The following is a 24,873-nucleotide window of genomic DNA, read 5'->3' as shown; positions in this document are numbered from 1 at the left end:
CTGAATGAGTTTACATTTTAGCATTAAGGAAGTTAGCAATAACTTCTCACAGACCTAACAGAACAACTTGTTCTATGTTCACGTCAAATACAAATAACCTCTGAAATTTATAGGATTTTTCGGCCTTTTTTGATTCCCCGCAACAGACATGAGTGAAATATTCAATTCAGTAAGTGTTTATCAGGATGAAAGTATACCTTGTGATCTTACAATGGTTTGCTTTTACATGCATCATCTCCTTAGTATTTCCAATGGCCCCTAAATGTGAGTGCTGTGTTCCTATTTTATAGATGGGGAAACAGGCTTAGATAGGCTAGGTGACCTGCCCAAGGTCATACAGCCAATCAGTAGACTACCAGGAGGTGAACACAGGTGTTCTACTCAAAGCCCAGTACCATTTCTGCACATTGCACCTGTCACTCACTAAGATATAATATTTGCCCAACTGTCAGCTGGTAGGGAATATTAAGACCCAGTAAGACATGGTTCCTGCCTTTTGGTTGAGTGAGAAAGCATAAGCAGCAGCTAGTAATTTGAAATTGCTTTTAAGCAAATGATAAAATGAATAAAGACAATGAGGTCAGAGGAAGGAGAGATGCTTATAAGAGTGATGAAGTTGTAGTAGATAGTAAAATATACTGTACATAGTATATTGTGCTTATTTTTTCTGCTCTTTAAATATATATGATTTTGCTGCTTTAACCTTGGCAACTTGTGCAAGATGAAAACAATAAGAACTAAATTCTCTGATGAAGCCCATATAAGCTGATTATCAGTTCATAGTCTTGGAAAGAAAGGTTGGAAATGTACAGAAACAAATGACAATATTTATGAGAAAGTTTAATTTAAGAATTAGAATTCTTACCAACTCTCATGTTGCTTTTTAAAGTTGTCACACAGTAATTTTGGCATGGACAAATTTGGGAGTCAAATTATAGGAAGAAACCTCTTCGAAGTAAAAGAGATTATTAAACTAATAAAAGCGTCGGTATTTCCATTGCCCCTCAGCAGTATTCCCCAAGCCTTCTGTACTTGCCCAGTTTAGGACATTATGTATTTATTTACGTATCTGCCTTCTCCATTAATCTGTAAACTGTTTGACGACTATTCCCAGCACCATCACAGTGCCTGGCACAGATGAGGCACACAAAAATTGGTGAATTTGGTTGAGATGAATCTGAAACTTGACAGTCCAAATCCTGGCAACTCTTAAGCATCGTTATCCTAAGATAAATTTTAGCCAGTAGGACTACTGGAAAGTATGTTATTTATTAAATATCTTAAATATTTTACATTGAAAGCAGTTATTTTTTGAATTGCTAATGTGACGGCAGCTTTTTACTCAAGGCCAACAGTATGGTACAAATGACTCACTGAGTGGAGGTTAGCAATTGAAACAGAGGCCAAGGTCCAATCTCTTAGCACCAAGAGAATGTTTCCATTGTCTGAGTGGCATCCTTTCCCCTAGCACATCTCACAGCTATGTAACCTTCATTGCTAGGCACAAACAAAACATAACATTGCCTAATTTAACAAGCATTTATTAATCTCCTACTCTGTCTCCAGCAGGACCCTAGTTACTAAGGATACAGAGAGGAATAAGAAACATCTTTATTGGTTAGGCAGTCTGCCAGGCATTGGGAATACCGCAGTTGACTCCTGCTCTCATAAACTGTATATGGTATTTCACACTCTAATGGGAGGGAGAGATATGAATTGTGAGAGGTGCAATAGAATTGAACATAGAGAAGGGAGCAACTAATTCTGCTTCACCGTGACAAGTAAAGCTCCACAGAGATAGCAAAATTTGAACTTGGCCCTGAAACATGGGTAGGGTGTCCTAGCCGAACAAGGATGCCTTGTATATGTGCACTTGTGTATAATACACACATACACACCTTGGCTTTATTTTTGTCCCCAATGAAAATAACTTAAAAGAGCATAGTGTTAATTCTATCACATGGTTATTCTCTCAGAGAATATTTCTTATCACTGGACAATTAATTTATCAATCACAGACCTCTTTTTTTTTTTTAAGGCAAACAAGAAACAGAGGAGCAGAAACAATGGTTTTTTACAACTGAACATTTCCATGGTAGTCTTTGTGATTAAGTTAGAAAATAGCCCCCTCTTGTGACCAAAAATCAACTAATTGGACTTGAGTAAGTTTCAGAAAGGAGTCAACAGGAAAACAGGAAAAGACTGCCCCTTCAGGACGATGCTATTGTTACATTTCTTATGTTAGAAATTGCTGGCTCATAAACACTTAAAACACCCTTTGTTTATGTTGGTGTGATTAATTCTGATTATTGACTCTAATTCCAAAAGCAGGTTTATATTTTATCTATCCTGTAAGAAAAATTTTTTTAAACTCTTCTATTATTTATTTTCTACATTTTCTCTATATTCACTGTTGTTCTTTACAAGGTGCACAAGACAAACAGTTGTAATAAACATTTTAACCTGTTTTTGTTTTTTTTTCCAAAAATTATCAATTGCAATTAGATAGCTAATGGAGGTATCATCTTTGGAGGGTGAGAGAGGATTTAGAAAAACAAATAAGATAGAAAATTAGGTAGTCAAAGATGATTTCATAAATATTTTCAAATCTGTTGCCTTTAATCTTATCTCCAAACCCTTATATACTATTTAAAATAATGACAGTCGTGAATTATTATTTTAGGTAACCACAATTAATGGGTGTAATACCCAACTATTGAAGACTGCCATCTTTTGAAGATGAAAAAGAATAGCTTTATTAACAAATACAGATCTTAGCTTAGCTTTAATACTTAGAAAAATACTAGGGCAAATCACTGATCAGCCAATTTGTATTCATCCCTAGCAAACTGCAGAATGCAAAAACAAAACAAAAACAAAAATGTAGCTTTGTAAACACAAAAGTACATGAGCTTAATCGAAGGTTGAGATGGAACTAATGTGTTGACCCAATTCTCCTGAATAACAACATTAATAGTTCTTTTTATGATTATTTGCTCTAACATTTATTGAGGGTTTACTATGAGCCAGGCTTGGTGCTAAGAACTCTACATATATTATCTCATATAATACTATTGATATAACTCACATTTCACAGATGAGGAAACTGAGGCTTAAAGAGTTTAAGTAATGTGCCCGAGATCAAGTCATAGGTCAGCTTTTAAACTCAGGCTTACTACCTCTTAACCACTATGTTTGTTGGAAACCGGGACTAGTAGTCCCAGCCTCGCATACTCCAACCCTCTGCATTTTAAGTTGTATCTAGTTTGGTCATGGGTATTCAGTTCAGTCTGTAACAGCTGGATAGAGGGCAATCTTCCACATGGTGTCATCCCCAAGTTGCTCAACAAAGACACTGTCGTTAAGAGAGCCAACTGGGGTTGATTAAACGTCAAAGGAGAAGAAAGTGTGCTACTTTGACTAAAGACAGAAAGGCCAAGGATTCTGTTTGTGAAGATTCTTTAGATTCATCTAAAGGTGAGGATTCAGGCTTTCTGATCCTGTGAAGTATAATATTAGATGATAATTATACTCTTTAGCATCTGGAATCCAACTTTATTCTGGTGTGTTTCAACTGAAGCTCTAAGGCTTTTAGGTCGGGTTTGGGATGGAATAGAGTAGTCTATTCTAGTGTGGACCAATTCTGGGAAACTCATCTTAATTCATCCATAAGTCACAACACACCTTTTTTTTTTTTTTTTTTTTTTTTTTTTTCTGTCTGCACAATTCCCCAGTCAGAGCTTTTCTGGAGTGGAGCCATGCACAGAACAGGCACCAAACTAATAGCTGTTGAATGATTGGAGGAAGTGGCACAAAGGAATCTTAAATTATGAAGAGGAGTAAGTTATAAAGGAGAAGGAAGATATTCCAAGTAGAGAGAACATGTACAAAACTGGGCAATAAGAATTGTTTAGGGAACTCCGAGTGCCTGAACATGGCTGGAGTATAGGCTGTGTGATAGAAAGATAGTACCCCTTAGTCACAACTAAGAGCCAGGACTCTGAAGCCTACTAGCTTTGGTTTGAATCCTGGTTCCACTTCTCACCAGCTGTGTGTCTTTGGTCAAGTTACATAACCTCTCTGTACCTATCTCATGGGGTGTTAGAAAGATTAAATGAGTTCTAGCATAAGAAGTGCTTAGAACAGTGCCTAGTACATAATGAGTACTCAGTAAATGTGAACTCCTATTGCTATCATGTGGGTGAGTATTGGGTGGTGGGAGAGGCAGGGGACGGGTCCAGGAGTTTCCTATGTAAAAAGGAAGAACATTTATGCCAAAAGCCATGGAGAGTTTTTGAAGGTTTGTAAGAACTGGGGAGACAGAGTGTGGTTTGAATTTTAGAAAGGTGATTCTAGAATGGTTTAAAGAGGACCACACTGAAGACAGGAAGACCAGTAAGGAGGCAATTGGAGTGATCCAGATGAAAAGAAAGAAAGACTTAAACTAGGTCAACCAGATGCAGTGAAGAGGGGAGAGAGCACCAAGTGAGAGTTAGCTGGTCAAATACGCAGGACTTGACTCAATCCAGGCACTGGACTGAGTTAGAGGAAGGCTGAATCTTGGTTGTCAGGTGGCGACAATTGGATGGGTGAGGATACCAATCACTGAAAATGGGAACATCAGGAAAGGAGTGGATTTGGAGGAAGATGGGGAATTTAGTTCTATACATGGTGTCTTTGATTTTGGACACACTGAGTTTGAAGAGAAGGGCCAAGTACCATTGCCTACTAGGCAATGGATAAACAGCTTTGGTACTTCAGAGAGAGATCAGAACTCTGATAAGAATTCTAGCCAATGTATTAAGTAGAGTTTATATTTCTGCACTGAAGAACAATAATTTTTTGTTGGTTAAGATGCTGTCTATGTCTTGATTATAGATAGTAATGTTAAAAAGATTAACTAAAGCCCATCGAGAGCATGGTGAAGTTCAGAGATTCTTTTGGCAATTCGAGAACATTATCATTTATTGTTACACAGTAGTGACTAAAACAAAGGCACTGCCAAAATCAAAGACATACAAATCGCTGATTAGGTTATATTTTGAGGATTTTAACTGATCTTCTTTGCAATGCCTCACCTTTGGCTGGGACATTTAATATATAGTCATTATTTAAATGTGGCTGGGACGTTTATCAAATATCTGCATATGGGTATATTAACATGTATGTGTATATATATATATATATATATATATATATAATGTTTGTAATTTTACACTTTTCAGTCATTCAAAAATTTTACTATGCCTCTGCAATTTTTCACCTTTCCCCCATAGGTATCTCTGATGAATATATAACACCTATGTTTAGCTTTTATAAAAGTGTTGCAGAATTGAAAATGACTCAAGAAGAGTATGCTCTGCTTACAGCAATTGTTATTCTCTCTCCAGGTAATTTCAATGTTACATTTTTATTTTTATGCCATTTGTTGGTTTTCCCCTCAAGTATAGTAGTAATATTAAAGAAAATCTTGGATAAAAAACATAAAGAGAAAGTAAAATGGCATATAATTCCACCAGTCAAATGGAACCATTGTTAACATTTCAGTGTAGTTGTTCTCAGCCTTTTTCTAAACATCATACTCATTCAGTAATTTCATTCTGAACACCTTATATGCACTAAACATGTTTCTAGACATTGTGGGATATAGCAGCAAAGAAACAGGCAGGATACAGCTACATGGAGCTTACATTCTAGTAGGGTGAGAAAGACAGTAAATAAAGAAATGAATACAAATAATTTTCAGGAGGTGGTAATACTACAAAAAATATAAAGATGTGGGTATAAGGAAAGAAAGCGGCAGCAAAATGCTGTTTTAATCAGTGGTCAGGGAAGGCTTTTTTAAGGGGTGGAAGTTTGAGCAAGGACATAAATTATATACTTTAAACATAATAAAGAACATACTGTCTGTAAGTGTACTTTTCCCATGTCATTAAATAATTATATTGGTAAAAGTCTGTTGTAATATGTACATCATATTCTATTGTATGATGTACAGTCATTTACTCAGTTTTACCATGTTTTGATATTCAGGATGTTTCCAGATTTGTTGTTGCTGTTGTTTTAAACAACGTTGAAATGAATACCTTTGTACATAAAATTTGTCTATATTTTTGATTAATTATTTGGGAATAAGTGATGCCATGTTCATGATTTGTAAAGCTTAATTACAATGATAGCGTTAAACCACTTTTTTTTTTTTGCGGTTCGCGGACCTCTCACTGTTGTGGCCTCTCCCGTTGCGGAGCACAGGCTCCGGACCCGCAGGCTCAGCGGCCATGGCTCACGGGCCCAGCCGCTCCGCGGCATGTGGGATCTTCCCGGACCGGGGCACGAACCCGCGTCCCCTGCATCGGCAGGCGGACTCTCAACCACTGCGCCACCAGGGAAGCCCTTAAACCACTTTTATACATGATACTGAGGCAGAAGCTAGTTGTTAGTTTTACCATAAGAAATTATAATTTAAAAAAGAAAAACTTTTCAGCGGTACATACTAAAGTTACACACATTTATACCCTATAACCCAGCAATTCCAGAATATACCCACCAGAAATGATACTTATGCCCATCATAGAGTTTACCTTGAGTGCGTTTATTACCTAGTCCAACCTCGTACTGCTCCCTGCATGATGGGCCAATAAATCAAGAGACGAGGTGTTGGGACAAGGAATAGTAACTTTATTTGGAAAGCCAGCAGACTAAGAAGATGGTGGACTAGTGTCCCAAAGAACCACCTTACCCGAGTTAGAATTCAGGCTTCTTTTCTACTAAAAGGGGAGAGGGTATGGCTGGTTGCTGCAAACTTCTTGATGCTGGAATCCTTTGTTCTTGCAGCTGTCCACGTATGTGCGGTCACAATGTTCCTATAAACCTCCAACAAGATAAATGTTATTCTCTGTTCTGCAACTTTTTATCTCTATATGAATGGAAAAGTGTTATACCTTTAAAGGTCAGAACCTTGAGAATGGGATATCGCGTATATTTCAGGCTCTAGGCAACATACTTTCACAAAAGGCACAGAGCCAGCATGACTAAGCACAAGCAACAGAGCACAAGGGTTAGAGCTAAAGGAATAGATTCAGTATGGAGTCTTTCTGGTACACATTGATTGGAAGGAGAATTTAGGGAGGCCTCTGGGGGGCAGTAAAGGTCTTATAGCTTGATCTAGTTGTGATTACATGAGTCTAAATAACATGTGTGTAAAAACTCATCAATTTGAATACTTAATTTCTACATTTTAAGTGTACATTTATAACTTACACTTCAAAAACGTTAACATTACTGTAATTATGCCAAATTATTACTTTTCCACTTTTTTTGTCATTTTATTTTAAACTTCTAAACAGACAGACAATACATAAAGGACAGAGAGGCAGTAGAGAAGCTTCAGGAACCACTGCTTGATGTGCTACAAAAGTTGTGTAAGATTCATCAGCCTGAAAATCCTCAACATTTTGCCTGTCTTCTGGGTCGCCTGACTGAGTTGCGGACATTCAACCATCACCACGCAGAGATGCTTATGTCATGGAGAGTGAATGACCACAAGTTTACCCCGCTTCTCTGTGAAATCTGGGATGTGCAGTGATGGGCATTGCAGGGGCAGGGTCTAGCTCTTCATTTTCCTCATAATATAAATTCTATATATAACTTTCCTTTATTTCATTTGTACCTGGTTTTATGCAAGAATTCTCATCAATATTTATGTGGTAGTTATATAACCTCCACAATTGTAAATGTGGGGCTAGGTTGAAATACTTTCTCTACATTGTATTCTACAAGGCTTCAGGGAACCTTTCACTCAAATTGGTATGCCCTGTTTGCCTAATTAAATTAATCATTACTTCAAGTCTATCTGTTGAAATAGGGAAAATCTCATTTTGCTCTTCATCTTACCTTACTGCATATATTTTATTAAAAGGCTGTGTTCAATTTGGGCAATAAACTGAACATAATGGCAACAGGCTTTTCTTTGGGAACAAAATTTGAAAAATATACAACTTATTTCTTTAAATGATGAATAGCATCCTATCGAATCTGAGGGGGTAATTTCCAAAAAGGTAAACTCTTAGGACATAAATTGTGCTTTTCTCATCCCTGGAAGCCCTGGTGAATATTCATTCATTTTCCATAGCCCCCTGATCATTTCATATTCTTTGAAGTTCAAAGAGAATAGCATACAGAAAAGTTAATTATTGTCACATGAAACATTCCCTCAAGCAATCTCTTCCTTAGTTAGGGTCTTGAGGCAGCAGATAACTCCAGTGATGGGACATTCCATTTAGTCTCTTAAAAAGTGCTCACTATTGGCTTTAGTGCATATAATTAATCATTTTTCGTTTGTTTGTTTTGTTTTTGGAAAACACTCCTTCAGCAGGGTGCACAGCTGTTGTATACTTCCCCCAAGGCAGGAATTAGTTCATTTCCTTCCTTCATTGTTATACTGTTGCATTCTTCTCCCCATTTTCCTTTGGTGAATACAATAAAACACCTATAAGTAATGGGCTTATATGTCCCTTTCTCCTGAAATCAGCCAAAACGGAGCTTGCTTAGCAAGCAAAGAGGTTTTCGTATTAAAATATTAGGGCAACCCTGAAGTCCTAAAAATGGCTAGTCAGTAGAAAATGGAGTGAGTTGGGGCTAACATTAGTTGGATTCCATTTGCTACAACAAAAAAGACTTGAGTCCCCACTAGGTAAGATATTGTTGCTAATCTCCATAGGAGATACAAAGACGATTAAGACACAGTAACTGCCTGGAGGGTCTTACAAAGAGCAAAGCGCTGTGGGCTCACCTGGGAAAACCTCAAGGAGGAGGTGGCATTTCCCCTGGGCTTGGAAGGATAGTCAGGACTCCATGGGTCAGGGTGGGAGGGGAGGGGATTCAAGGTGAAAGGGGTGGCAGGAGCAAAAGAAGGGAGAAAAGGGAGTTGTGCAGATGTTAAAAGACCACAAGTAACCTGGGCCAGAGAGGGAGGGTGCACAGTACCGTTGTAAGCCCCAGTTTCACCACTGCAAAATGAAGATCTCAGTACCCACCAACTAAAGGGATTTAGCTGATGAATGAAGAGCAAATGGGAAATTGCAGACCCACCAGGGAAGAGGGGGGTAAGGAAAGGACATTTAAGACAGAGAAGTAAATTTCTGAATGCCTGAGGGAGTAGGTCCAGTTTGGGGAATTGAGTGTATTTTGGGGTTTCCAGATCATAAGGCATCTGTGGGGAAGGTGGTGGGAAATGAGTGGGAACTAAGGGGGCACTGTAGACAGAGTTAGGAGTTAATCCTCTAGGTCTGGATTTATGCAAGTGGTTAAGACCTTATAATAGCAAGTAATAATGCTTCTTATGTGGAAAATGAATTGTGATATAATGAGAAATATATATTTGGTCTTTGTCCCCAGTTTCTGACAGAGAGCTTCTAAAACGCTTGGCATTTCCTGAGCAATAGGAGCATCTTTCATTATTCATAACAAGACCCTTTCAACCACACCTGAGTTTATGCTAATAAGGTGACTCTTGGGAATTCCCCATGGGTTTGATCCCTGGTTGGGGAACTAAGATACCACATGGCACTTAGCGCGGCCAGAAAAAAAAAAAACTGACTCCTGGTGGGCCCCTAGATGCTTCAGGATGGGACATGGCTGCCAGAGGAACCAACCATGTGATTAGAGGGTTAGAACTCTCAGTCCCATTCCTCAACCTCCAGAGAGGGGAGAGGACCCCAGAGATGGAGGTCAATTAGCAACGGCCGATGATTTAATCATTCATGTCTATGTAATGGAACTTCCAATTTTAAAAAAAAACCCTAAATGATGAGATTTGGAGAGCTTCTGGGTTCGTGAACACATCGAGGTACTAGGAGGGTGGTGTGCCAGAGCATGGAAGCTCCATGCCCCCCTCTCTATGCCCTATGTCTCTTCCATTTGATTGTTCCTGAGATGTAACCTTTATAATAAACTGGTAATGGTAAGTGAACTGCCTTCCTGAGTTCTGTGAGCCATACTAGCAAATTAACAAACCTGAAGAGGGAATCATCTGCAAATATCTTATTTCCAAATAAGGGCACATTCTGAGGTTCCAGGTGGACATGAAATTTGGAGGGAACACTATTCAACTCACTATATAGATATAATATTTTAGTATTGATCACAACTGTTGTTATCATACAATTTTATATCATTGAATTACTTACAGATATTTGTTAATGTAAATCAATAACATTCCTTTATAATAGAACTTAGTCTTGTTTTTAATGTAGTTGGCTCTCAGCTCATCTGCTGAATGAGTAGTTTGTGAATGAATCAAGATCTCTATTGTCCCAAAATTTCATACAGCAGTTCATACAAGGCACAATCTCTAGACTGATAGTCAATAATGTCAAAGCGTTAAAAACAACAGCAGAAACTACAAAATGCAGAACAAAACAACTAATAAACCAATAAAAAGAAAAAAAATTCTCCAACAACTACAGTAAACTTCAAGCAATAGAGAATTCTTGAAGAGCTGTGGGGAAAAAAAATCATGTTTCAATATTCAAAGGTTATATAAGAGACTCTTCTGTATTTGGTAGAGATGTTTAGTCAGATGAACAAATATCCCTAATGTAATAACTTGAAAATTTTAGATCTCCACGCATGGTGCTTTCTTAAAGCGGGCACATAATCACAATCTCAGGAAAGTCAGAACTAAAATACTTTATTATCCGATGGAAGCAAACTGATGAGTCTTGCCTTGCATGTTACAACCATGTCAATTTCAAGTGAGACCATCTAAAACATTGCTATTAACCTAACCACCAATTAGAAAATGTACACATGAAAGTAGATTGCAGCTCATCAGGTGAAACCCTCAATTACTAATTGCAGTGTTAAAATCAAGGTAGGTAAGTGTGCTTAGGGGGCAGGGTACTAACTGGGAATTCATGTAAAAGTGAGGTTGAGGGAGCAACAAGGGGAACTTTTCTCTTTTTCACACATAAGGGAAAAGCAACAAGAATCAAAAGAATCTAGAAGGGAACTCTTTACCCAATCCCCACATTTAACCAGGAAGTTAAATGTGGAAGTTAAATGTGAGGAAGATGGGCTTAGAGAAGTGATTTGCACAGATTTCCTGACTTCGGATTCACTTTCCATCACAATGTCCTGTATCTTTTAGAGGAGTTACCAAAACAAACCGAACAGACAATGAAAATAAAAAGAAAGCAACCATAAAGATACCCTGCTGCCAAACTTTCAGCAAATGTCTTAGAGAAATATTAAGTGGTGTGTGTGTGTATTTGAATGAGAATGTGTACATACTTCAACTAGCATAGTTTCCATTTTTAATAAGTGGTATTCAAATGTTTAGTTACATAGTATGTATGTAAGAAAAAATAAAAGACATGTTAACTACTGGCTCATCAAACAAGATCCGTGTGACACAATTTACTTATTCTTAAGGTTCTGTAGAGAAGTGTACATATTTTGATATTAGGGCTCAACAAATCCAATTTAAAACCAGAACTCCACTTGAAATTTGGCTAAATGAAATGGTATGGAAAATTGCCCTTTAGTTTTTGTTTCTTTTTTTTTTAATAATTTTTGGCTGCATTGGGTCTTTGTTGCTATGCGGGCTTTCTCTAGTTGTGGCGAGTGGGGGCTACTCTTCATTGCGGTGCATGAGCTTCTCATTGTGGTGGCTTCTCTTGTTGCAGAGCACAGGCTCTAGGTGTGCGGGCTCAGTAGTTGTGGCACGCGGGCTTAGTAGCTCCGCGGCATGTGGGATCTTCCCGGACCAGGGCTTGAACCCATGTCCCCTGCATTGGCAGGCGGATTCTTAACCACGGCACCACCAGGGAAGTCCTGCCCTTTAGTTTTAAATAGAAACACTATAAAACATAGGTTGATTTGAACAACAGGTCCTGTGAAAATGAATCTATAGCAGTCATGGGCAGCAAAGGGTTCTGGGATAGACATCAGTAAAAAATGGAGCAACCACTCTTGGGCATCAGGTTCAATGACCACTTAAATGTCAACTTTTGGATGACCATCTTCACTTGCTTAACCCAGAAGGTAAGCTCTGTGAGAGCAGGACCCCAGTGCTTAGGATGGAGTCTGGTGCAGAGAAAGTGTTTAACAGTATTTGTTGAATTGACTTCTCAAATCTGTTATCTCTTTCACAGACTAATTTAACCAGCTTCAGACCTAACTTTCCAACCATCTTCTGAACACCTCAACCTGCACGTTCCTCTCACATTTCAAAGTGAACACAACCCCACACCAAAATGCATTATTCTTCCCCCACAGTTGTTTTCCCTGTGCTCCTTAGAGCAGCATCGCTGTCACATAATACCAAGTCCAGATAAATCAGCCTCTTGAATATCTCCAGACACCTCTTTCTCACGCTCCCTTCTGAGCTAGTTTATGTAATTATCATCTTTTAATTTTTAGAATTGCTGCCAGTCTTACTCCTTTCTTCAAAAATCCTCAAAAATGAATTTTTTTCTTTTCCTGAAACACAAATCAATCACAATTGCCTGCAAGAAAGGATCTACATTCCTTAGTACCTATGAGGGTTTTCATCTGTGCCTACTCCTCCAGCCTGATCTACCTCCGAATCCCCAAACTTTAATCATTCAGAACTACTATTCCCAGAACAACTGCTCTCACATCCCTGGAAGCTTGTTTTTCTCTCTGCCTAGAAAGCACTCCTTACTCTAAATTATCCTCTCTCTTGACAGATCCTTATTCGTCCTTCAAAATTCAAGCCCTTTCAAACCTCTGACCATCACCCTACAAGATTGTTAGGTGTTCCATCTTTTCGCAGACTTCCACTGGTTTCCACTGAGTCATTACCACGCTGCTGGGCACTTGAAGGCAGGGGCTGTCGTTTTCACTTTTGTCTCTTCAGCAAGCAACAGTACCTCCTCATTGTTTTTGATAGGTGAATGAAGGAATAAATGCTGGGGAACATCATTCCAGGCAATTCCACTCTTTACAGATGGGAAACTGAGGCCCAGAAAGGCAACATGATGTGACAAAATAAAACTAAGAAGAGGGGAAAGGCCTGGCCTTCCAGGCTTTCGGCACCGATTTTGCCCCCATAATAAGCCACAATTAGTGATCACGGACCTACCTCTTGCTACATTCAAGACCAGTCTCCGTACTTCAACTCTGGGAGCTAGTACGCAGCTCTCATTGCGTTGAGGTTACTCCTTCTCCTCCCCTCCCCCAGACCCTGCTCCGGTGTTTCCTCAAGGAAAAGCCAACATCCTCTTTCCGCTTTCAGTTGTGGCCTGCAGCTACAGGATTTCTCTCCATCCCTCTCCCCACACCCCTCACAGGACTCCCATTCCTGCAGGGTGACAGTTTGTATCCGGAAACCTAGCGCCCTCAGTACAGCCAGATCGCGGGTGGATTTAGAATTGGGAGGGGCTCTTAACAGAACAGGATAAAACTCAGAGCAACTCTACCGCGCACTATTCCGGGATGCTTGGAGAAGTTGATTCACCTCTCCTGCTAATCGGGACAAAAAGGGTTTGTTGCTGTCGCTGAGGGGCCAGATGAGAGGAGGTACTCTGTGACCAAGCCATTTTCTGTGAGAAGAGGAGCTTAGCCCCCCAGAGTTGTGAGACGCCAGGCGGAGGAAGGCGAGGCGCCCCTCGACTCAGAGGCCCGCGGGTCTCCTGCTCCCCGGCGGCTTGGGGGCGGGGCCTCCAGCCAAGCCCCCTCTCCGTCTTCTGATTGGTTCCTTCGAAACAGGCGGCGGCGAACCGCTGCGAAGCTCGAGGCAGAGGCGGCGGCTGCGGCGGCGGTTGGGCAGGGGCGTGCCGGCCAGGCACAGATTGAGCGAAATGTCGCCCCACAGGGAGCAGTGACCCTCCTGCGCCTGGGCGGGTGAGTACTTCCCTGTTTGCCTTCTCTTTCCTCGCGAACTCTTACTTGCCTTCTCGGGGCTGCCGCGCCTCAGCTTGCGCTCGAGGAGCCCCCAGCGCTCCGCGCAGGGGAAAGCGGTGGTTCGGTTGGGGCCCCTAGCTACGGGATCCAAGACGCTGTCCGATTGGCCCGCTGCGGGAGTCCTGTGCTCTGATTGGTCCCCGGGGCCGTCAAGGTGAAGTTATGCCTGCCTTCCCATGCCCACCCGGGTGCGGTGCGAGGGGCCACAGGTGTGCTGGGGCGGGGGACGGCAGGTGTGGGTGTGCTAGTTAGGGGAGAGGTAGCGACCCGCTGCCGCTCTGCTTTAGACTCCAAGGAGGGATGAGAGCCTGAAGCTAGTTTAGGCTCTCCAGGGGCACCTTCATTTCCAAGCACCCAGCACATATAGGGTCGCTTGATTCCTTAGTGCCTCCCTCAGCAAGAAGTGATGAAGTCACTGACGTTGGAAGGAGAACGACACATAGTCATTTTGCACTCTGGCAGAGTTTACAGTTTCTTCCCTATTTGTTCCCTCCAGTCGTTGCAAGGCCCATGTCGCCGAATAACTGGAGGCTCTGTTCGATGCTTTCCCCACCCACACGTCTCGGTTTGAAAGGCTGCGTTACGGGGAGGTTTGTAGATTGCCTTGGAAGTAGGAGGAAAGTTTTGGAGGGATGCTTGACCATGCAGTCATTCCTGGTTCCTAACTTTTCGAACCACGGGATTGAGTCTTATGGATTTAGAGTGCTTTGTGGTACGTCTGGTGAAGTTGAGTCGTTATTAAGTGAAGAGATTTTTTTTTTTTTGCAGGCCCTGTCTAGGTCAGAGTTTGGGTTTTGCTTCATTTGTGTGGAGAGTGCGCATACCTACTCTCTCAGAAGATAAGCAGTTTGTGAACTGCTGTCTGATTACCTCACTTGGGACTTAAATAATTAGGAATTGGAAGTCTCACCACCTCAGATTCCCTTTGGGAGGAGATTGGAATGGATTTGAATGAAAAAGTGGAAACTGGTGATAGTCATCTGGTGTAGAATCCTGATACATGTTACCTGTCTGACTCATCTCTTTCAAAAACTCATTAAAAACCCACAGATTTTGAATAGTGAGTGTCTCTGCTATTTTTATATTAATGAATTATAAGTAATATTTCTTTTAATGTAGCAGAGTTTCTAAACATGGGGGCTCTGAAATCACACTTTACTATGTGTGACCTTAGGCAAGTTACTTAATCTTTCTAAGTCTAAGTTTCATACTGTGCAAACGAAGGTTAATAATAAATAGTTCCTACCTTATTGATGTGAAGGTTGTTGTGAAGATCAAGTGAAATAATCCATAGTACGGTGCCTGACACATAGCTTGTATTATTTCTATGCTGTTTAATTTGGATTAAAAGTTTCAAGCTATCCCCAAAGGGCAGGCAGAGAGGAGCAGAAGGTGAAGGCAGTGCCAGAGGTCATGGTAGCTGTCATTCGTTGATTAAGTTAGTCCATGTAAAGCACTTAAAATTATTTCTGGCACATACTAAACACTCACTACTGCTTATAACGCATTATTACCTAGAATGTGTCAGGTACTGTTGTAGGTGCTTTACTTATATTATTGTTAAACCTCTTAATAATCCTGCAGTCTCCTTGGTGTTTTCTCCATGTCATAGATTAAACTGAAGCTCAGAGAAAGAAATTAAGCTACTAAGGTCCACCCAGAATCCAGTCTAAACTGTCTCCAGTGTCCAGCCTCTTTTTTTTTTTTTAATCACACTACTCTTGCATTTATATTCCCAGCTATAAGCAACTTCTCTGCAGAGTTGTTTGTATGGCCCAGCTTCATTTCTGCTGTGGGTATCAGTTTATTTTGAATACTTCATTAAAAAATAGTGAGAAGTAACTTGTGATGGTAAATCAAAGTGTGTGATAAGGGAATAATGTCAACAGTATACCTGCTAATATACTAAAAAACTAAATGAGTCCAGTGATGTTTGGATGATTGGTCAGTTCAGAAGTAATGTTTCCTAATTTATATTTTCCCATTTAGTTTTTGCTCATTTACTGTACTTTTTACTAAGCAGCACTTTTTTTTCTTTCCTGTCAATCTCAATTTAAGTTTGGAGATAAGAATGAAAGTTCAGTTATTTCAATAAGTTTTTTCAATCTGGCTGTTGATGAGGAAAGTAAGGGATTAAGATTAATGTGTACTGTTATGTTTTGCTTTCTTACAGTAACATGGCTGTGTATGTATGTCTATGTATGTGTGTTTTACTTTCTTCCTATTATTCGTTGCTTCCTATACTTTGATATCAGATATACCTTTACATCCTTAATGAACCATGCAGTGTACATAGAATTTGAGAGACTAGGAAACTTGAGTCTGTCAGTCTGTTGTCTCATTTTGAATTTCCCTATTTTAGTTGAAATGTAACTGCCATAGAGAAATGCCTAAGAAGTAATGTTTATACGATGCAGGCAATAATTATAATTGTATCTCTTTAGTGTTTCTCCTTCTAAAAACTCATAAAGTTTTATCATGTTATTATGTTGTTACAGAGTAGGTGGTTTTAACAGAATGTTGCCATGTATTTCATAAGTGAATTACTAATGTACAAAGACCTAGAATGTACGAAATGTAGCAGAGACATTAAATGCAGTTTTGTTTTTGCTGCTGAAAGTGTCATGGGGATTTACAGTATTAAAACCATCAGTCATATGTTAGATATTGCTGAAGTGCTGATAGAGACTTCTGCCGACTCTCACAAAACATTAACTTTTTTGTAAGAAAGTATAAGCTATGGTGAAGGACTCACTTTATATGGAATTTTAAACATTATGACTTTTGTTTTCCCTTGATGGATGACTTGTTAATATTTTTGATCCCCAAAATAAAATTGGCTCTTGGGGCTTCCCTGGTGGCGCAGTGGTTGAGAGTCCGCCTGCCGATGCAGGGGACACGGGTTCGTGCCCCAGTCTGGGAAGATCCCACATGCCGCGGAGCGGCTGGGCTCGTGAGCCATGGCCGCTGAGCCTGCGCGTCCGGAGCCTGTGCTCCACAACGGGAGAGGCCACAACAGTGAGAGGCCCGCGTACCACACATACACACACAAAAATTGGCTCTTGAAAAAAATTATTTAACTTTGTTCAAGAGTTTTTCTTTTTCTCTCTCACACACACACACACACACACACACACATACACATACACACACACACACACACACACAGTTTAGAAAACACTGTGATCCTGGTAACATACTTAAAAACTGTACTGCAGATTGCTTTTGGCTGCATGACATATAATAGACATCTTTTCATATCAGTACTTACAGCTCTTATTCTTTTTTTAATGTTGCTTTTACATTTCTTTGTTACTGTATATGTATGTTTTCCAGAGTCTTTTAGTCTATCATATATAAAGGCAAATGGATTTTAAGTTTTTAAAATAATTTTTGTATCCCACAAAATTTTATGACAAACTAATAATTCTATCTAATACAAAATTAAATTCTTCAGGTTGGATCTCTGCCAAACATTGCAAAAGGAAATTTTCAAATAAAAAAGTAAAGACTCCCAACAAATGAAGAGCCTTTATATTTTGCAGATAACATGTGATGTTTTATTACGTAGTAAGAATCTTATTTCTTCCTCTTAAAAAATCTTCATCTGCTTTGGAAGCTACCTTTACCTTAAAGGAATATACCACAGATTTATTTCATTATTGTTTCATATTTCCTTTAGTAATAAATACAACACTTATTGTTTAGGAATAATTCCAGGGCTAAATTTAGCACTGAGTTCTACATACAAGTGGAAGAGATGGAGAAGGTTACCCCCTTACGAATCTTATTTTTTTTTAAGTATAGAGTACAGCAAAATAGAAGCCTATATTGCTATACAACTTAAACAGGGGAGGAGGTTCACGGAGGCTTTTTAGAGCAGTTGAATCTGAAGGGTAGGTAGGAGTGAGTCTGAAAGAGGGGAGGAAGGAGAGCGTTCCATGTAGATGGATCACAGAGATGAGAGAGCAGCGTGCTCCACGGGCCAAAAGAAGTTCAACATGGCTGGAGTGTAAGGGTCAGAGGTGGCCGAGGGGATCCTATAAGGCTTTGATGGCTTCCTTAAGGACTTTAGGCTTTATCCTGAAGGCAGTGGAGAGCCATTAAGGGTTTTTATTTGTTTATTATTTCTGGCTGCGTTGGGTCTTCGTTGCTGTACGCAGGCTTTCTCTAGTTGCGATGAGCAGGGCTACTCTTCTTTGGGGTGCGTGGGCTTCTCATTGTGGTGGTTTCTCTTGTTGTGGAGCACGGGCTCTAGGCACGCGGGCTTCAGTAGTTGTGGCTCACAGCCTCTAGAGTGCAGGCTCAGCAGTTGTGGCACACGGGCTTAGTTGCTCCGTGGCATGTGGGATCTTCCCGGACCAGGGCTTGAACCTGTGTTCCCTGCATTGGCAGGCGGATTCTTAACCACTGCGCCACCAGGGAAGCCCCCATTAAGGGTTTTAAGCAGGGAAGTAGTAACGTCCTGAGATGGGAGTTTGTGAAGGCTCACTCTGGCTGCAGTACAGGAACAGGTTGGAGGCATGAAAGGGTAGAGAGAGGGCGACTGGTTGGAGGCTGTTTCAGTAAACCTGGAAAAGGATGGTGGTGGCTTGAACTAAAGGAGTGGCCTTGGGTATTGAAGAGAAAATGTAAAGGTAGAAACAACGAGATATGGCCACTGATTGTTCTGGCTGAGGTAGGGTTGGAGCCTGGGGCGGAGCTGTGAGAGAGGAAGGAGTCCGCATGACCTGGAACTTGGTGAGTGTGGGTGCTGTTCCCTGAGACAGTAAACGCTAGGAGCCTTTGTAAATATTTAAATGAATGATCTCAGATGTACAAAGGCAGGGCCATTGTTGATGACGATAGCACACACACAGCACTCACAATGGCTTTTACCTGTAAATTTTGCATCTTTTTTTTTTTTAAGTGTACTATATACAGCTGGTGCCCTTTACTTGTTGCTTCAATGCATTGGCCTTGCTATGTCTTCTAACCACGTTTGGATACGTATCGCTTTCTCTAGGTCAAATGTCTTGACCCTTTGGGAATATCTTCCTTTCTTTGCTTAAGATGTGTATTAGTTTCCTATTACTGCTAGAACAAATAACCACAAACTTGGTCGTTTAAAACAACATAAATGTATTTTACAGTTGGGAGGTCAAAATTCTGAAATGAGCTAAAAAAAAGAAAAAGACGTTAGTAGGGCTGCATCCATTTTAAGGGTTGGGGGTGGGGGGGTAGCTCTTTTCTTCCCCTTTTCCAGCCTCTAGCAGGCACCTGCGTTTCCTGGCTGCTTCCTCTCCAAGCCGGCAGCGTAACAGCTCCAGCCTCTCTCTTTCTCTGCCTCTTGTGTCATGACATCTCTTTCTCTCTCTCTGCTTCTCTTGGCACATCCCCTTCTCTGGCTGTGACCTTTCTGCATCCCTCTTATAAGGACTCTGGTGATTACATTGGGCTCACCAGGATAATCTCGCATCTCCTTAGGCCCTTAATTTACTCAATCGTCAAGATCCATTTTGCCCACGAAGGCAGTATATTCACAGGTTTTGGGGTTTAGTACATAGACATCTTTGGGGACCATTATGTGGTCTACCACAATGGAATTAATTTAAAGCCGTAATAAAAATGTGCCTGTCCAGTAGGGCAACCCCATGAATTCCTGAGTAGCACATCGCTCCCGGAGTCCTTGTGCACTGGCACAGCTGTTCTGTCCCGTTCATTTGGACCCTCTGCCAAATACACCAGTTTTAGTCATTTTTTTCATAGTGATTCCTCTGGTATATCAGGCAGCTCACTTAACCTGCTGGTACCTTGACTAGTAACCACTTCACATATTTCACCTTGGACATGTTTGGTGAGAGGCAAAATTATTTATTGGGTCACATAATAAATAAAAGTGAAAAATAATAAATAATACCCAAAAAAAGTCTCCTGTCAGACATGTGTCTGCTGTATGGCTATTTCCAAGCTTTGCTGTCACATTTCACCTACCTGTTTTTTCCTAGAGATGTTCACATATCTCCCACCAGAAGTGTTTCCTAAACTTTCAGCTTGAATACTTCTCTCAACACTACTTCCGACAGCAATCCAGGAACTTAAAATATACTTGGTCAAGCAATGTGCAGAAACAACGAAAAAATAGTATAAAGCACTGTAAGGACAGGTAGTTGGGAGAAATGCCATGTGAATTCAAGAGCTACAGATATAGGCAGAATTAATTCAGGCCAATCAGGAAGGGCTCCTGGGAGGAGGTAAATCAGAAGAGTTGTAAACCTGGATTAGTCGAGGTAAGGACTCTATCTCCTTTGCTGACTCTTTCTCTCGTGTCTAAATGTTGGTTTTTTCCAGGACTTGTTCCTAGATCCTTGTCACTGCTTTCTCCATTTCTTTCTCGCATGATCTCATTCTTTCCAGTGGTTTTATCCCCCAAGGATTGCTGGCAATTTCTATCTCCTGAACTTTCTTCTTAGCTCTAGATTAGTATTTCCAACTGCCAACCTGACATTTCCGCTTGAATGTCTTTGAAGCCTTCTCAAATTAGACATGACCAAAACATAGCACTTTTGCCCTGTCTCTGCTGGGTTCCCCGCTTCAGTCTGTTCAGACTCCCATCATCTTCATCGCTGCAAACGCTGCAACTATCCATTTGCTCAGCTGCTTAAGCCAGAAACCCAAGAGTTGTTCCTCACGCTTCACTCTGCCCTTACCTCCCTCGCCTTCACCCTCCATCTCTAACCATTATCAAGTCTTGATTCTAACTCCAAAATAGATGTCAGACCCATCCACTTTTCTCCGGTGGATACTTTGTCAGCATCCCTGCCCAGGCACCATCACTGGTCACTGAACTGCTGCAGTGGATCCCCTCCTTTTCCCCTTCCGGGCTGCTCTCCAACTCACTTTCTGTGTGCTCAGTTTCCTTTGCTCTCACTGTTTCTACCCCTCTATGCTTCTCCTTCTCTCAATGTTTCCACTAATTCTTTCCCCCACATCTCTACCCACCTCTCCTTCTGTTTTCTTCCCCCTTTCTCTGTTAAACCCATCAGTATTTCACTCCCATGTTTCTCTCTCCCCCTCAGGGAGCTCTGTTAAACTATGAAATACATTATATCTCTCCCTTGGTTAAAGCTCTTCCATGACTTCCCACTGCAATTAGAATAAAATCTACTTTCCTCAGTATGGCGTCACGTGGTGGGGCTACTGCCTGACTTTCCAACCCTATCCTAAGCCGCACGTGCTCCACGCTTCAGCCATACTGGCTTCTTTCAGTTCTCGGAATGCGCCAAACTCTCTCCCCTTCTGTACAGAGTCTTTGCAAAAATTATTCTCTATGCATAGAACTCTTCCCTGTCTCTCTCCCTGGCTAATTGCCACCATTCTTCAAGTTCATGTTTTTCCTCCAGCAAAACCATTTCTAAATCACTCTATCAAAGTCTTAAAGTAGGCCCCTGCTGTCTCTCTCTCTGTTTTTTCTTTCAAAACAATTACCATGATTTAACCTTGTGTATTCACTACATACACAAAGGAATGTAGTAGCTCCATGAGAGCATCACGTCTGTTATGTTCATCACTGCGTCTGTTGCCTGCGGTGCCCAGTTTAATAAAGGGTGTGAATAAATGATTGTTTAATAAATGAAGGAGTGGACACTGCTTGGACAAACGTATAGCTTGAACAGTGATAGAGCCACAGAAATGAGTGAAACCAATAGAGTGGACGGTGAGGAGACAGCCTGAATGGAGCAAAGGGCCTATGTGTGACACAATCCTTAAGCCTTATTCTAGCAAGAGACTTCTATGTTACACATTCGTATTTGAGTATGGATGTTGGTATTAAAGTTTTTATGTTCACTTACAACCGTATTTATTTTTATGTTAGTAAAAGAAGCTTTCCAAATTACACTTCATGATTTCTCGTATTAGCTTTCCAAATTACACTTAATGATTTCTCGTATTAGCTTTCCAAATTACACTTAATGATTTCTCATATTAGCTTTGTTTTCTTACCTCTTTTTAATTTGATGAATTATGTTAAATGAACTATAATTATGTCCTATCATAGTATCATCATAACAAGGCATTTGTTAAGTGCTAGCTATATATCAGGTACTTTATTTGTATCACCTTATTTAATCTTTACAACAAGCATACACGAGAGGTGGTGGTACCCCATTTAGCAGATGGGTCTGCTACTTTCTACTACCCCGGTGGTGCCTTTATGGTGATTTATTTTAGTATACATTAAAAAATATGAAATATGTTTGGTATGGATACAGCATTTCTATTTTTTCTTCTAGGCACTTAGGAAATATTTAACTCAGAATTTTAAAGCTGAGAAAGTTGTTTTTTATTCCCCTGAACAAATCAGGATATCTTCTTTAACTATTTTTCTAAATGAAACATTAAAAATGATGAAATGTTTTTTTTGACACACAGAAGGGCGTACAGACCAGTATAATAATACCTGTGTTCTCACTGCTTATCTTGAACTGAAATCTTACCGGTACAGTTGAAAGGCCTCTGTGCATTCCGTCCTAATCTCATCTCCGTCTCCTCCTCAGCAGTAACCACTGCGCCAGCTTGGGCATTTACCGCATCCCTGCAGCTTATGTGTCTTGGCAGTAATCTGTCGGCTGGTGCCGAATGTATATGTGTTGCAGTGGCAGTTAATGTTACTATTTTTCTAAGGAAACTTACTTTATTTCTTTGCTTTTTTGCCATTCTTTTCCAAGTCGGCCCCCAATTTGTACCAGGATTGAGACATACCACCTTGTGCTCTCCCCACCACATTTTGTAATGTGAGTGAGGAATTAAAACATACTCAGTTTCAGAGCCTACAGCTGTGGAACAAAGGAGCAGCTCCACGGGCTGGCATTTTTTTCCTATCATGATCTGAAGTCAAACTGGTATGAAGAGCCTTACCGCCTTACCATAAATAATCTTGAGGACCTCATGGCTGAAACTGTTTCTAAGTGGGCCAGGCCCAAATTCTGTTTAAGTTTCAGGTGGATAAGTGCACTCTGTGCTTCTCACATTTTCTCCAGATTTAAAAAATTAAGTATAGTATTCACTCGTGATCTCTGCATAAGCTGTTTGTCTTGTTAAGGCAGGGTTAGCGAATAGTTTGGACTTGGTCATTTGAGAGCTCTTTTTTTTTTTTGCCCAAATCCGAGGGAAAAGACTTCCTCAAGACGGCACAGAATTAAAGTAGTCTTCTCCAAAAAGACAGACGAAAACAGAAACCAAAAAAAGCCAATAAATTGTTAATCAAGGTGCAGATCCAGAAATGAAGAGTTGCTGATTCGGTATAATTGGTTTATGTGGGGAAAAAAAATGTAGAGTCTGAGACTTTTAGGGAAAGATAGATAAGAGGAAAGCAGGTAATAAACTGAGTAAGAAGCAAGAATTGGGATTGTGATGCAGATTGGGGACTGGGCTAACGGTAGACAAGAATGAGACAAAAATGATTTGGAAAGAGAATAGTGAATGACTAGAAAGTATGAATAACTGGCTCTTAGGATCTGGAGCACAGTAAATACTCAGGAGTTAATGATGATTCACTGATACAGTCTCATCAGTTTATAAAAGTTTTCCAATAAAAGCATATCTTTGTGTACCTGATAGTTTTTCACATATGAAGATATATTATAACTTATCTGAGTACCATTTATTAAATAACTTCTTTTTAAAGGTAATCCAGATGGTTAATTTTGTTATCTTTAAAGTAGTTCTTTCTATTTCATAAGAATGATGTGGGGGAAGATATATATATATATATATATATATATATATATATATATATATATTAGACTCTGCTAAAGTTCAGTGATTGAAGGTTGTGCACAAATTCTTCATTTCTTTCATAAAACTAATTTTGAATTTTCCATAAAAACTGCAACTACTAAACATTCTTGTGATAGCTTCTTTGTGACTGTGTCACTGTTCTTGATTTGCACACGCCTTATAATTCAGGCCTTCTTTTGTTTGGGGTTGGCAGTTCCAGCTGTTCAAGCTCTTGTCTGATTATGTGGGACTCCTTATTTTAATGGGAGCAGCTTCTTTGCTGTATTTTTTAAAAAATGGTCTCGGAAGCTTCTTACTGTGGATCTTTGTTGGGGACAAAGGATTATTTATGCTAAAGGAAAACGTATTCCCCACTGAGTTAGCTCGTGGGAAGCATAACAAACTCATTAGTAATGCCCAATTGTACTTTGGCCTTTTGCTAGGGTAGAGAGAAGGAAAAATGACATCAAGGACATTCTGCTGTCCTTTGCCTTCTTGCAGAGACAATGTGATGTGTAACATCAGACTTTTCAGTTAGGTTTAGCTCCAGTTCAGCTTTGGTACTGGAAGAAATGTTCCTGAGAGGAAAGTGGGATGTGTAGTTGGCACATCTACACATCTGAGGTATGTTTGGTATAACTTAGGGGAGAAAGTAACTTTTCCTTGGAAATTGATAGCCTTATAAGCCATTTTCTATTTTTTCTTAGAATATTTTAATGGTGGTTTACAATAAAAAATAGACTAGTATGTTATGCTGCTATAAGCAGTATAAAATCCTAGGTTTTATATAGTCTGTTATTCTGAGTGTTTTCAAACTCTTCACTTTCTTTCTGAAAATACATTAAAGAATTGTATTAATCTAACTTAAAGTTGTGGGTTTTTTTCTTGTATGTTTCAAGAATGGTCCTTTAGAGTTCAAATTGCTTTTTTTTTTTTGGTCTTTAGCACCTCATGGAGAAAATAACTTATGGAAAATTATTAAGGAAAGGCATTGAGTATTGTTTCATAGTTAAAATTGATATTTTTCTTTATTACCTTGTCACCTGGTGGAAGAAGCTTATGGTTAAACTTGAGAATTTATACAAAGTTTGGATGAACTTATCTCTTTGTAAAGATCAGATGGGAGATACTTGACTTTCAGTATCAGTTGTTGTGATATTTGTATTTACATTATATTTACAGTGT

The 24,873-nt window shown here is 39.9% G+C and overlaps 2 protein-coding genes across 5 annotated transcripts in view; both read left to right on the top strand.

Moving 5' to 3' along the window:
- NR1H4 (nuclear receptor subfamily 1 group H member 4) overlaps positions 1 to 8,813 on the top strand; it is a 119,948-nt gene extending 111,135 nt beyond the window's left edge. For all 4 annotated transcript variants that reach the window (XM_079937171.1, XM_079937172.1, XM_079937173.1 and 1 more), the window contains 2 exons: positions 5,277 to 5,390; positions 7,347 to 8,813. In XM_079937171.1, coding sequence (XP_079793297.1) covers positions 5,277 to 5,390; positions 7,347 to 7,585 — 353 coding nt within the window. In that variant the 3' untranslated portion in view covers positions 7,586 to 8,813. The remainder of the gene's footprint in view (positions 1 to 5,276; positions 5,391 to 7,346) is intronic.
- Positions 8,814 to 13,781: 4,968 nt separating this feature from the next.
- GAS2L3 (growth arrest specific 2 like 3) overlaps positions 13,782 to 24,873 on the top strand; it is a 31,623-nt gene continuing 20,531 nt past the window's right edge. The window contains exon 1 of the mRNA XM_079935994.1: positions 13,782 to 13,869. The gene's annotated coding sequence lies outside the window, so the exon portion shown is untranslated. The remainder of the gene's footprint in view (positions 13,870 to 24,873) is intronic.

This window comes from Stenella coeruleoalba, assembly GCF_951394435.1.
Source record: "Stenella coeruleoalba genome assembly, chromosome: 11".
In the NCBI taxonomy this organism is placed as follows: Eukaryota; Metazoa; Chordata; class Mammalia; order Artiodactyla; family Delphinidae; genus Stenella; species Stenella coeruleoalba.
The sequence above is the reverse complement of the archived record's forward strand: the minus strand, read 5'-3'. Positions and strand labels throughout refer to the sequence as shown.